This window comes from Caloenas nicobarica, chromosome 1, assembly GCF_036013445.1.
Source record: "Caloenas nicobarica isolate bCalNic1 chromosome 1, bCalNic1.hap1, whole genome shotgun sequence".
NCBI classification, from domain to species: domain Eukaryota; kingdom Metazoa; phylum Chordata; class Aves; order Columbiformes; family Columbidae; genus Caloenas; species Caloenas nicobarica.
In genome coordinates, this window is record NC_088245.1 from 142,550,928 (window position 1) to 142,565,531 (window position 14,604).

The 14,604-nt window shown below is 39.6% G+C and overlaps 1 protein-coding gene across 2 annotated transcripts in view; it reads left to right on the top strand.

Annotated features, from left to right (window-relative positions):
- Nucleotides 1-14,604, top strand: part of NME7 (NME/NM23 family member 7) — a 96,865-nt gene that overhangs the window by 52,743 nt on the left and 29,518 nt on the right. For both annotated transcript variants that reach the window (XM_065637886.1, XM_065637879.1), the window contains 2 exons: nucleotides 284-352; nucleotides 4,887-4,988. In XM_065637886.1, the coding sequence (XP_065493958.1) occupies nucleotides 284-352; nucleotides 4,887-4,988 (171 nt within the window). The remainder of the gene's footprint in view (nucleotides 1-283; nucleotides 353-4,886; nucleotides 4,989-14,604) is intronic.

Genomic DNA, 14,604 nt, shown 5'->3' on the forward strand with positions numbered 1-14,604 from the left:
TTTTACTGTGCAAGAAACAGATGCTTTCGCATGTCTTGGTGGCATCAACCAACACTATGTTGTCTACTTATATTTAAGGTGGAAGAAGATAGTGCATGCCATGTTGGCTGTTTCATCATTGGCTAAGTTGTTGACAAACTTCATATTGTAGCTGTAAAGCCATTCCTTTTACTTAGAGAAACCTAAAAGAGTATTCTGAATGTTTGCTGGTTAAGAAGGGATGTCTGTCTATTTTTTATATTGTTTTTTTACGGCAGACTAACTAACGTATTTGTTTTCTTAGTTCAACATGGAGCGTGCGAATGTGGAAGAATTTTTTGAGATTTATAAAGGTGTTGTCGCTGAATATGTGGTAAGCATAAGTTTGAAAAGAATCTGTTTAAAAATAATATATGATTGTACAAGGAAAAGATCACATCTTTTCATTTTTGGGATTGTGTTAGGATTTCTTTTAGGAACCTGGTATTGACCCAATAAACTAACTCATTTGAAAATTGTGCTGTGTTGTAAGTCTTTTGTTAAAAATGTTCAGCCAAGGAATTTGTAAAATACAACACAGTGGAGAAAAAAAAGCTCCTCAGATGACTTATTTTATTGCAGTAGAGCTATGAGAATGTGTCCCATCTGTAGCTTTGTTTGATTTGATATTACAATAGTGGCTTGGACCAGGATATATACTTAATATTTTGTTTACAATGGAGCTGCTGTATTTGAATGCTTTCCTATTGGCACTTTGAGCTATTCTTAAGTTTATTGATCTGACTTCTGTGGATCTTCAGAAAATTTAAGAAGTTTAAGATGTGCTGTAATCCCAGTGGATGTCTAAGACTCTATGTATTATTATGCCTTGGTGTACTGTCACATAAAACTTCCTAGCTGTAGACAGAACAACAGGAATACAAGAAGATGAGCTTGCATTTCTGTATCCCCTTCTGTCAGAGGATTTTGATTCATTTTACAAATAGTAATGAGTTTAGCTTCACTGCCATGCAAATTATCCTTATTTTTTAAATGGTCAAATTACTAAAAGTTTTCTACACAGTTACTATAGTAATATTACTCCAGACAGTTACTAATATTACTCTGATTATTACATTCTTTTCCCCCTCTTTATGATTGTAGTCTAATTTATTTCAGCAGCATTTGTAGATTTATCTTTAAATAGGTTAGGAGCAGTGTTAGTTCACTCTGACTGTTGAATACTCTTAGGCTCTCCACTGAGAATAGCATTTTTGACAAGGACCAAAGGGAGATCAGACAGGCAGACTTGTAGGTATGTGGCAGAATTCAAATGTGGTAATATCTGACCAGTATCAGGGCCCGAAGAATCCTGTGATACTGCAAAAGTCTCTGCTTTTAACCAAACCAAAAATTCTCTACCATCTTCTGCAGTTTTTTGTACAATCTCTGACCCTCTAATAAATTGCAAATTTTAGTTACATAATTTAATTGGAGAGTTACTCAGAAGCAAAAGTGACATTTAAACAGGGTAAGTCAATAAAGAAGATGTGTTTTAGACGGGATTTGAAGAAAAGTGAGAATCTTGGGCTCTGTCCTGTAAGCCATATGTGCTGGGTACACTCAGCTGAAATGAAATGAAATGAAATATCTCCATGTGCTCACGATGTCCATGAAGCAAGAAAATGTGGGAAAGCTAATCATGATGGTAAAGGGATCCAAAGAAAGCGCATATGGGAACAGCAATAGATATTGTTAGTGCAGGCCAAATAGGAAGAAGTATGTTGCAAAATAGAATATGGAAGAAAGAATATGACCTCTTATATCTGTGACTCAGAACCGTCTGTTTTGATCTGAATTTTATTTATGACACCAAAATAACTCATCATGGAAAATATTTGGCATCCAGAAATCCTTTTCAAAAACTGTACTCCCATTTCTTCTGGTTACCCCTTATCTGTCAGATAAAGTCTTGAAATTGTATGTAAAACACTTCTCTATGAAAACAGAAAGCTGAACAATTGCCCAGAATTTTAGTTTTGTTGGTGTCTCCTCCATTGGATTTTGCATACTATTGATTAGTTTTTGTGCTCTTTTGCTTTGTATTTCCTAATGTAGCGAGAATAGAAAATGAGGTAGAAAAAGAGGGAGGATATTTTGGATCAGCTCAGGGTCCACTTTGTTAATCAAAGATACTTGAACTTGATCCAACTCCAGGAAATGCTTTTGGTTGACCACAGGCCATGCATTTGATGAATAAACCATTTGCTAAAGAATATTTGATTTAGCTGTAACTGTGAGTTTTGCGAGAGAAACAATATCTGCTATTTAAATTCAACTCTGGACTTGATGAGGGTGTGTAAGGTGTAAGCACCTCTCTGCTGGAGCTGATGGTGGTTGGTCTTCAGTCCTCAGCATTGTGTTGTAGTGAGGGAGTCAGGAGTAGCTTTGCTGACATTGTTTGCTGTTGCTGGTGGGATGTCAGTGCTGATACAGAAACGATAGAATAGGAAGGAACCAGAATAAAAAAGTTTGCAGGGAGGAATTAAGTTGATTCAACTAAAATTAAAAGCCTGTTTTTTCTCTGCTTTCCTGTTAACAGTTATTTAGATGACAAAATTCAGCGGAATTGTAGAGAGTAGTGACTTTGTGGCAATTTACTGTTTCTTAACAGAATGAAATCTATTGCCCTTTGACCTGTTCTTGACAGAGGATCCATTGGTGATAAGACAGTTTTTGGAATTAAAATATTTATTTGTGTTGTAGACCATGAAGCTAGTCTTTTCATGTCCTCTTGGGAATGCTTCTACCTGCATTTCTGAGGATCAGGCTGATGATAGAGGCACTTGGCTAAAATTCTGTCATGTGGACTTCAGAGTGGGAAGATTAAGTACATTCTCTCAGCATGGAGTTCGTTATGAAGATACCAACTCTTTGGAGCAATGCTGCTTGACTTGGAGTCTTTGTGTGTTTGGTTTCCATCATAATTCATAAAAGGCAGAGAAGGACTTAATTCTTCTTTTCCTACTGCTTTTTTGCCCACTCTTTATTCTCTTGTTCTTTGTCATGGCTCATCCTTTACCTGCCCATGGCTGGCAGGTGTGGTTGCTGTACCTTACTTGTCTTTCCCTGTCCTCCCTATTTCCTGTGAATGTTTTCTCCCTTCCCCTTTCCTCATTGGTTTTGATTCTTTTGTTGTCCTGATTTGTTCAAAACTTGTCTGCCCAAATTTCTAGACAAGTATGCAATTACAAGGGCATGTTTTAAAAAAGGAAGTCAGACTAGAATGTCAAAATAGGTTCTTCTGCTTATGAAACCTATACCTCTAATTAACAAACTCCAAATTGACACTAATGTCCAGAGTTAATTTCAGCTTACAAAAACTAAGACCTATCTTCATCACCCACTCAGAACTCATGATGTCTCTTTACTCTCGAGGAGGCTCCGGGGAAACAGATGATTTTGGTGTAACTGAGATTGTGGTAACAGTACAAAGCACAAGAATGTTGCCAGATCAAGGACCCTTTCCCTAACAGGTTGTGCCACAGGCCCTTTTCAGTTCTGTTCTGTTGACTTGTGTGTTTCAGCTTCTGTAATAATATGTGAGAAAAAGACAGAACCAAAAGTCCAAGAGACATTTTAATGAGTTAAAGCCATCAAAAGGGTGTATTATATATTTGGAAACAAATAGCGGCTGTGTACCATGGTCCCTGTAGGGAACACTGCAAAGTACATTGCTGCCTGTGGAACTGGCTGCTGTGGAACAGTGTGATTTTATTCAGGCTTATAACTGGCAAAGCATGTTCTATTTTGTCTAGTTTGACAAGTTATGGGATACTTCTTCGAAATCCGGGTCCAGATCAATGAGGATGTACCCACAAAATAATCTAAAGTATCGTGGATGCTGTTGCATTCTATTAACAGAATCACAGAATGTCAGGGATTGGAAGGGACCTCGAAAGATCATCCAGTCCAATCCCCCCGCCAGAGCAGGAACACCTAGATGAGGTTACACAGGAAGGTGTCCAGATGGGTTTCGAATGTCTCCAGAGGAGGAGACTCCACAACCTCCCTGGGCAGCCTGTTCCAGTGTTCCGTCACCCTCACCATGAAGAAGTTTCTTCTCAAATTTAAATGGAACCTCCTGTGTTCCAGTTTATACCCACTGCCCCTTGTCCTATCATTGGTTGTCACCGAGAAGAGCCCGGCTCCATCCTGGTGACACTCACCCTTTACATGTTTATAAACATTAATGAAGTCACCCCTCAGTCTCCTCCAGGCTAAAGAGACCCAGCTCTCTCAGCCTTCCCTCATAAGGGAGAAGCTCCACTCCCTTAATCATCTTCGTGGCTCTGCGCTGGACTCTCTCCAGCAGTTCCCTGTCCTTCTTGAACTGAGGAGCCCAGAACTGGACACAATATTCCAGATGTGGTCTCACCAGGGCAGAGTAGAGGGGGAGGAGAACCTCTCTCGACCTACTAACCACCCTGCTTCTAATACACCCCAGGATGCCATTGGCCTTCCTGGCCACAAGGGCACAGTGGTGGCTCATGGTCATCCTGCTGTCCACCAGGACCCCTAGGTCCCTTTCCCCTACACTGCTCTCTAACAGGTCGTTCCCCACCTTATACCGGAACCTGGGGTTGTTCCTACCCAGATGCAAGTCTCTACACTTGCCCATTATCCTGTTCAAGCTGAATATCCAAATTACCTCAATCTCTACCTTCTAAATCAAGTAGCAAGGTGGAAAACATTTCTTTTGTTGTGAATACTAATGACATCTTTGTTTCATGTCTTTGCTTTCCTAAATGCATCAATATTTCTTAATTGTTCCTGTCCTGTATGTTTGGGTCTAGTTTTGGGGAGGAATACAACCCTTGATAATGCCAAAGAAGCTCAGATTTCTTTCTGTCTCTTTTCTCTTCCAGGAGATGGTTACAGAGTTGTGTTCAGGCCCTTGCATAGCAATGGAGATTATACAACCCGAGCCTCCAAAAGTGTTCAGAGACTTCTGTGGTCCTTCTGACCCAGTAAGTACTTGCTTGAGTGATAACGGATGCTTAAAAAGTTGATTTGCTGTCTGTGTGAATGAAAATATTGCAGTGTGATATGGCTGCCACGTACCTGCTGCATTCCTTGGAAACGTAAGCATTACCTTATTGTAGAGGTCAGATGCTAGTTGTAGTGGACCAATTTGCAAATCCTCTAGCAACTCTTCTGATCTTACCTAAACTAGATGATAAAATATTGTGATGATACTTGCGTGAAAGGAAAGCTGTCTAGGCAGAAGTCTTTGAGGAAGATCTATAAATATTCTGTAATCGTAAAAGGAGAATTGGTTCCTTTGTTTTTTCAGAAGAAAGCAAATAAAAAAAAAAAAGTTCTCATAGCTGTTTGCTAAGGTAATGCTTCCAGCTTTTATCTTTAATTTCTTGAGGTGACTAATTGGATATGTGTGATACTGTGTGCAATTTGGAGGCAAGCGTAAGTGCTGTTTCAAAAAGTTTGCAGTTTTTTGTTAAAGAATGAAGGCTACTGTACCACACAGAAGCCATGAGGCGAAATGTCAAGATGGAGGCAATGAGGTCAGGATCTGTATGTTTTTTTGGTTATGTTTTGACATTTTAGTTGCAGACTGAGTGGGTTTACCAGTTTCCATGGAAAAAATTCACACAGATTAATAGTTGAAGGGGAGAACAAGTTGTTCAGGATATATTTTTCTTCAGATCCAGTTTCCATTACAGAAAGCACAATTTAAAGGCATTATCCAAACCTTTTTTCCCCTCCTATTTGCTAGCATTCAAATGTTTCTCTGCTAGGTTAGCATCTTGTAAGCGGAGTGTAGCCTGTTTATCTGACTCAATTTTAACTGCAGGATGATGTAACAGTAGTAACGTACACACTGTAGTGGTTTCAGTTTTGTTTCAAATTCCATGTTTGAGGTTTCTGATCTTTAAAACTTCCAAAGATGCAGGTTTTTTTTTTTTTAATTCGGGCCTATTATATCCTTTTCATGTTTCTACTTGTTTAATGCCTAATACATTAAAATCGAAATACACTTGCAAACATCACAGGTGATTTAGGTTGTTAAAGACAAATGTACCTGTAAAAGGGGGATTTCTCTACTTTCCCTTACTGTATCACATGAAAAGCCCTGTCATAGCCATACAACACATGTGTGACCGAAAGAATAGTTGACGAGCCGTGGAACTGACTGAGAGATGTATAAACTGGTGGCTTCTCTGAGTAGCACAAGAAAACAGCAAAGGAGGGAACTAAATTCCTGCCTCCCAGATGTCTTGCTAGTGACTTACCTGTGCTGTTTGTGTTTCCCTTTTAATGGTTAACTGTGTGACTTGTGAAGTGAAAATGAGTACCCACCTGCTTCTAGTGGCAGCAGATGGCTGTAAGGTTTGGGACACTGACTTCATAGCCGTTACACTAATGGGATGTTTGGAAGACGGGCAGCTCTATTATATATTTCTGTCTACTGTTTTCTATAAAAATTGCAAATTAATTGATTCTTCAGGCACATAAGACGTAGGTACAGTAACTCTCAAGAGTGATCTTTGCCTGAAATTTATCTGTCTCTTTAGATAGCATTGGTAGCTTGTCCTTGAGGAAGAAGGTTCTAAGCCAGGGGTGTCAAACTCACTTTCACGGGGTGACGGGGGGCACATCAGCCTCGCGGTTGCCTTCAAAGGGCCGAATGCAATTTTAGGACTGGATAAATGTAGGAGTAGTTACATTTATCCAGTCCTAAAATTGCATTCGGCCCTTTGAAAGCAACCGCGAGGCTGATGTGACCCCTGGTGAAAATGAGTCTGACGTCCCTGGTCTAAGGTATCTTAGTGGTCTTTTGTCATTCCCAACCAGAATCGTCAGAGAAGCTCAGAACTGAACTTTATGGTTACAATATCTGTCTCAAATAGGAGTAGCAGAAATCATAACAGCAATTTCATTATCTAGCAAGGTTATATACAGACCATGAAGATACCGTGGACTTGATATTCTAGTGGTTAGAGTAAATCTAAGTGTCGTGTAAATAGTGCATTATCATTGAGAGATCTGAATCTCTCTATAACTCATTTGTTTATATATGCTAGATCCTCGTGTGTGTACAGCCTTTTTATAAACACAGGTGAAGACTGAGTTTACTACAAAATGTACCTGACTGGGTCACTTTGGCTCCTTTTAAATAGCATCCTATTTGGCAAGTAGTGCCATTGAAATTGCTGTGATTACTCTCAAAGCAAAGTGCTATTTGAACTGACTGTTGGAATTCGACTTATATAATGAATTCTCTCCCAATCATGTGTGCAGTTAATTATATCTTAGATACATAGCAAATGTAATAATTACTTTGTGGAAAGTCACATATCTAAACTGGGTAGGAATTTCTGTCTGTTTCTGGTTTTGCAAGGAGGTAGTTGGCATAAACTTCAATAAAAGACATGCAAAAAGAGGTGATACTAATTTTCCCAAATCAAAGCGAGATGCCATTTGGAAATAGATCTGGTTTTGTCCAAGTCCCTGTTGTTTAGGGCTGAAGAAAGAATTAGAGTTGTTCCATTTTGAGTATTATAGTTTAATAAGCTAGCAGTATATACCAAGTGTACAATGCTAAAAATTAAACAGAACTTAGTTCTGTTTTCTGTAACTGGGTAATATTTTGTTAGCACTGCAGGTCAGTAAAGCTCTCTGCCAAAAATATCCTTCATTATAAACCAGCTTATAAATACTTTATTAAAACCTCTCATATGGTAGTAGGGAAGGCCACTAACCAAAACCATGTTTTGAGCTTCTTTGTAGTAGTATACGAACAGACTATCAAATCTGGAAAGCGGGCAGTGAGATAAAGATACTCATCTGTAAGGAGCTGTGCTAGGCATACTCTCAAAATTGCTGTGACCTGATTGAAGGGCTCAGTGTCACAGATTGCAGGCTTGTGGAACATTTGTCCCCAGTGGATAGTATATGCACTAGGAGAAATGCTTTTCTGCAGGTCTTGCTGCTGCTTGCATTCTTGTTGTACACTGGCCCTTTTCTAGTGAGTGGCTGACTGGGTCACTGCACTCCTGGTAAACTATCAGCACCTTTAATTACACTCACCTTAAGCTCTTGGTGTGCAGCTGGATTTATTTTGTGTCATTGGTGACCTCATCTGAGGCATTTCTGTAATCTTTCAGCCGTGATGCTCTTGGTGTCGCTCTGCGCCTCGTTCTCTCTGTCCTGGAATGCCTCTGTGGCTAATGTGTAGGGCTTAGAAAAGAAAGGGTCTCTCCACATCTACTATAACAAATGGCTATTACGCTTTACTTATTGTTACAGCACCCTTTTAAAAAGCCAGTAGCCATTCTGATAGCCATCTTGAAAACAGTGTTTCTTTACAATGTTAACAACGGTTATTTAAAAAAGATCTCTGAATTCCACACAAGACCGTAGCTTTTCAAGGAGAGGAAGCACCCACAGCCTCTGCTATGCACCCAAAGCTAGGAGTTTTGAGATATGTATTGAGATCCTATGAGCAGCTGAGCACTTCAGTTTGGATATTTAAATTTCAAACAGGAATGGGATTTCTGAAATGACTTTGAATTTGACTGATTTTCCATGGTGTGTCTGAATCATTTAAGCCCTTTTTCAAAATATACTATAAAATTCATTATGCAGACTGTTAAATTATGGGTTTCATGCTGGGTGCTATTTCACTCTGTTTCTACTGATGCAGTTCTGACATTGAGAGAGGAAAAAAATACACTTCTGGCAAAGAGGTAACTGCTCTAAAAAACTAGAAAGAGGAGTTAAAAAGTTAATTAAATCAGATTAATGCAGAACACAAACCTTTTGAACTTTCAATACGCACTATCACTTAGAAATAAGAGTTGCTAACTGCAACTGAAGTTTAGCAGAAAAGAAGCTATGATTCTTCTTCATTGTAAAGACATGTAAGTGCTTGGAGGGGTAGGAGTAAATGCAGCACAGTGTGCATTATCAAGAAAGCTATGTTGTTTAAGTGTGGTAAGAAAAAAACCCACAGACTGTCTTGTATTGAGTTGATCAGGAAGCAAAGGCTATAACAGAAAACCTCAGAACACGGGGATGGTGGCCAGGGAATCCCATCACTTCCTGAGCTCACAGGCATTGATGTTTCAATTGATTGATGCTTGTGTATTTTTGGCCCCTGGTGCACTTGGAGGCCTTTTGCTACAGCTGCACTTTTCGTGCAGCTTCTATGTTGAAATAGCTGCTGGTAACTTTTTGTCATGGAATTGCTGATGTGATCACATAATATTCATAAGACATTTGTAAAATGCTGTAGAAATGACATATATTACTTTTTAAAAAAAAAAAAATTGCCTTTCTTTTGAACTTTCTTCATACACAAACGGAAAGGTTGGTTATAACATGTGATTCTGGGAGTTTACATCAGCTACGTGTTCCTGGCTGGTTGCATGACATATAGTAGTCTTAAGAGCCTTTAGTTAGGATTGGCAGTACACTAAAAGTGACTCAAGTGCCTTCTGCTGTGAGATATTATTAAAGTGATGGGATGCGGTGCAATATTTCTGCATCCAGTGGGCTGAAAGGGCTTTTCATATACTTGCTTTAGAACCTAACCTGCATTCTTTTTTACATCAAAGATTTGCAGTTTCAAGAGTAACAGTGTATGAACAGTCTTTTGTGCTTTTGCATCAACGCCAAAGAGCTGAAAGGGAGATCAGATGTTTTAAAACAAAGCAGTGAACTGAAAGAGCTGGAGTCTGCTTTAACTCCCTTCCTGACCTCACTGTGTGACCTTGGACAAGAAGTTCAATATGTTTCTGCCTCAGTTATCACATCAGTTAAATAGGGATAATGGTATGAGCCAAAGAGCACCCTTGCTGTAAGATGTGTTTATATAGACTTGTGAATCTCTATCACTGAAAAATATCTACATGTGAGGCAAAAAATGTTCATTCCTAGAACTGCATTAGCAGCACGACATTTTCATATTATGTCACATAAAAAATAGTTCAGTGGCTGATATAAAGAAATATAAAGACTATTTTTGAGCTCCCAAGTATTCATTTTCTGGTAATATCTTCACAGCTGTTTCAATGTGGATTCTCCCTATAGCCTAGTGAGCCTTGTTCAGACTGTTGACAGTGAAGTAAATACTGTATTTCAAGAGATATAAGATTTATTAATCTAATTCTTTGATGAAGAAGTTTTTCACATAGTTGATTATCTGCTCAGATAGCCTGAGTCATGTAATAATAAAAACATTTTCATTCAGTGCCAGACCTTTACCAGCTACAGTAGCAAACAGATCGATCCATACCAGTTATGATATCCTGCTGTTCTAAGCCTGCAATGGGAAAGACATGATTGAATTGCATAGATGTTATTTAGGGTCAGTCATCTGGCTCTGTCCTTTCAGTTTTTACTTTCCACATCAGCCTCTGCAAGACAATGAAAATGTGTTCTAGACAGTGCTAAGGATTCTTACTGGGGGGACATGGTAATTTTTGACTAAGTAAGTATCTGTGGAGGGAGATTCTTCCCTCTAGTGCAGCCCTTATTTGCTGAGCTAACACTGCTTGTTTATAAAGCCCAAAGTCTCTGTGGGTCCAGGACTTCTTGTGCCTTGTTCTGTGTCACCCCTCTGTGCGTGGGCAGGGGGTTTATGGAGACTGGATCTAGAAGAAAGGGAGTGTTAGGACAGCTGTGCTCTAATGACCCACAGCTGTAATGTGACTGTAGCCGTGAGTTGCCACCACTGCTTTAGACTGTCAATATGTTGGTGTATGGTTTGAAATTTACCTCCTAAAGTGTTACAGCTTCTTGTCAGAGACAAGCCTGTGTCTGTGTGGATGCCAGATGCCATACCTGTGATGGCGAGTTGCTTTCTTTGGTTTAAAATGGATGGAGTCTGCACTGGCTCCACCAGAAACAAGACTGATACGTAAATGTCATATTTATTCTTCCTGTCAAAGCTGTGAGCCAAGAATCTAATAATTCATTTTTACAGGCATGAAGTAAATGTTCATAAAAATCTCTTCTGATGTGTTCCTCTTGTTTCTGAATGGGTATTGCAGAGATCAGCCAGACCCTGAATCACCCCATCTGCTGCCCCATTTGCTTTGGTTGTGTATGCGTATGTGCTTTGTAGTGGCATGTATGCATGATCTGGTTACAATTTTGGGGTGACCTGCTTAGAGCTCTGTTTCTTGCATACTGTCTTCTCCAAGCGATGCTTTGCAGGCAATGGGAAGTCCTTTGATAGGAAGAGGGACTTCAGTCTCACCGAAACATGTCTTTGTGGGGAGATTAGAACAAAAATCAAAGCACTAGTAGTGGTGGAGGAGCCTTTTGCTTGCAAGTAGTTTGCTTTAAATGTAGCTTGTTATTGCCTGAAGGTTGCTGTCATATGATGGCTGTTCAATGTCATGTGGAACTGGAGTTCATAGGCTCATTTTGATTCTTGATGGGTAGGTGCATATGTGTTGAAAATTGCTGTTATTAGTGGTGACTGGCAGTCTCCATCAGGAGTCTGAATACTGACAGAGCCCTCGAGACCGAACTCTGCTTTAAATCTAATGTGATTGAGGCATCTTGGCAAGGTTACAGTTTGAAAAAAATCTTTTATCTGCCACTGCTTGTCTGAGGCTCCAGAGCTACCAAACTTGAACGTGTCACCAGTGCTACAATTTCTGCCTAAATAAGTTCTGGATGGGAAGTTATTTGACTTAGATTCAGTGGTCACAAATTACAGTTGTTTGGTAAAGTAGATAATAAAAGATATTGCATTGTCTGATATCAAGCCCACTACTACCACAGAGGCATGATGCTGGAGGAGTCTGCTGCTTTCATCCTCTGGAGGGAAGGTGCTGGGCACCTCTGAGAGAGGCCTGAAGCTGGAGTACATTTGCATCTTGTTTCCAGATGCTGCAATGCTTTTTTTCCTCTCAGTTGGCTGCCAAAGCCTCTCTGGCCTGTGTAGCGTTTTTTTGTAGTTTCCTCTGCTACCTGTCACACTACAATATTGTAGCATCCCCTGATGACAAGGCACCTTCTTAACTGCAATTTCTGGGCATTTTCAGGAAGTTATCAACATTTTGTCACGAATCCTCAATGCCCCCCTGGAAAGTAGCATCAGCTTCAGAAGCCTCAGGGTTCCCATCTGTGTTCTCATCTTTCCCTTATGTCAATCTGTCTCTGGTTTTGAACTGGTTCTTCCTGGGCAACTCGTGCCTGGTTCCAGGCTGGAATGGCTTGCCCTGTTTTAGCAAGAGGAGAGAAGCTGTACTTGAGCCCAGGGACTGAAGGAAAGCAGGGATGTGTGACAAGGCATTAACAGCACTGGTTACTGATCTTCCTTGCCTTGCTGTGCCACCACAGAGACCTCCTAGCTGCTCTGCAGAATGGAGAATGCGCCCAGGGTGTCCTGGAGCTAGGTTTTTAGGGCTTTCGCTGCAAAGCATCATAGGGCTAGCCATTTTTAAGGGTTTAAGCCACACTTAGAATATTTACTTTTTAAGAAAACTCATGTTCTTGGTCAAGGACTTTGTACTGTTGAGCTCTGCAGACACCTGGAGATGTTAGGCTAATCTGAAATCACAAAGACTAATTGTATCTATAGGTAGGTGTGCAAGAAGCCTGAGAGACTGGCTTAGGGATCATAAAGGTTCCCTTTGCACTCAGAGTGAGTGCATCCTGAAATAGTATGTGGGTGTTATTAAAAAAGTGGTATTTTAAGTGTCTATGATGAACATAAGATTCTTATAAATGCTGTGAGTTACATAAATTTGTCTCTTCAACATTGAGGAGGATGGGGTTTTTCAGATTGTGCAGGATTTGGTTATAACTGTCCATCTGCATGTCTTGTTTTGCAAAATGAATGCTTTCTTACCCTGTTTGTGTTGTGCCTTCCTGTTTAGGTTCTCTCCAAGCTTTGGACTATATGCAGTAGTTTAGAGAGCGTTGTTACAGATTTAGTATCTGATATAGATGGATCATTTTTTTTTAAAAAGATGACCACACAAAGTTTTTAAAGTGCTTCTTTGCCTGGTTTCTTTTAGCATTTGCTTGGCTTGTTTTTTAAATAATGCTAGCTAATACATTTCAAAATACCATCTTTATTGTAATTCTGCTTATGTATTTTAGATGGCTTAAGGAGAAAAGTTTTGTTTCTTGCCTGTAGAAAAAGAGGTTGGTTTCTAATGTATCAGGTGATCATGTGGTACCAGCCTGGTATAGACAAATACACAGTGCAATTTTACTCTGGTAGGCTGATCAAAGGTAATCTGCAGGGTTCTTTCTAGGGCTTATTTCTCTCATCTACACTGGATTAAAATGCAATTTACTTTTCCAATGAGAGAGTTTCAACACTTTCAAAAAATAAAAGTAGTATTCTCCCTTGTGAAAATACACTCTTAGTAAGACAAAGGGCTGGCCATCAGAATTTCTAGGTTGTAGTCTCCTGCAGTGACACGAGATCTGCCTGCCTTGGTGATTTCCTTTTTATTTTGTTGATTTGTGTTTGTTTTTCCCCTTGCCTCCTTTGGACTGTTGTATTATGGTTCTGCTGTAGCTGCTGAGGTTTCTGAAAATAGATTCATTAATATTATTTATTCAGTCTATAAAGGCACAAGGTAAGAGCCTTTTTGAGAACATGATGGTTCTGGGTTAATTTCAGTCTCTGTGGTTGTTTCCTTTGCTTCCCTTGTGTTCCGTTTGGTTACAGAAGGCAGAAAATCACTCTTTTACATTGGACAGTGATGTTTTTGAAAATAAAAAAGTCAATTCCTGAAAAAAAGCATTCAAGTCAAAAAGCAAATTCTCTATAAGCTCAGTCCTTCCTTGGAAAAAGGGAGCAGTGTTCCCAGAAGATATGGGAAGTGCTGAGGTCACCCTGGGGAAGAAAATTATTCTGTTACTGCACTAAACAACTATTTTCTCCTTCCCTTTCTTAGCATCCTGGTCACAGTGACCTTGTGTGTTTGCTTACATGCCTGACTCAGGTTTTTGTTGACTGTAGATAGCCTTGTCCTTCACTTGAATTCTTCCCAAGTTCTGACTGGAACATCTACAGTAAAAAACCAAACCAAAGAAAATAATAAAACAAGGTAGAACTTGGTAGAACAGGCTGGAAGGGCTTTTTCTAGAACACTGTAAAAGCAGTTAAGAGTCAGTACACAAAGGTGCTCATTGAAAATGTGCAGTAGAGGAAGTTACAAACATATAGAAAAAGGGCAACAGAGCACTTCTCCTTATTACCATGAGGATGTTGTGATCTTGAGTATCCTGAGGTTGACCGTATCTGTCCCAAAAGGTTTCCTGTCTTTCAGTCAGCAGCTTATGAGTAGTTGGTTCTTGGATGTGCATGACTTTTTTTTTTTTTTTTTTTTTTTTTTTAAGATTCCTTGGAATAGCCAGGTGAAGAGGATGATCAGACCTATCAAACCCTTATCTCAGAGGGTTTCATGCTTTGCTTGGTTAATAAATTGGTGGCAGAGCTAATAATAAGCAAATAGAAAAGGATCACAGTGTATCTTACGAACTCTTGTTGAGAAATCAGTACACAAACCAGATTGATCTGGAGGGAACTGATCACCACTGGAAGGAGATTTATCAGTTTCTCAAGTGGGTTTTCCCTAAGAGGGA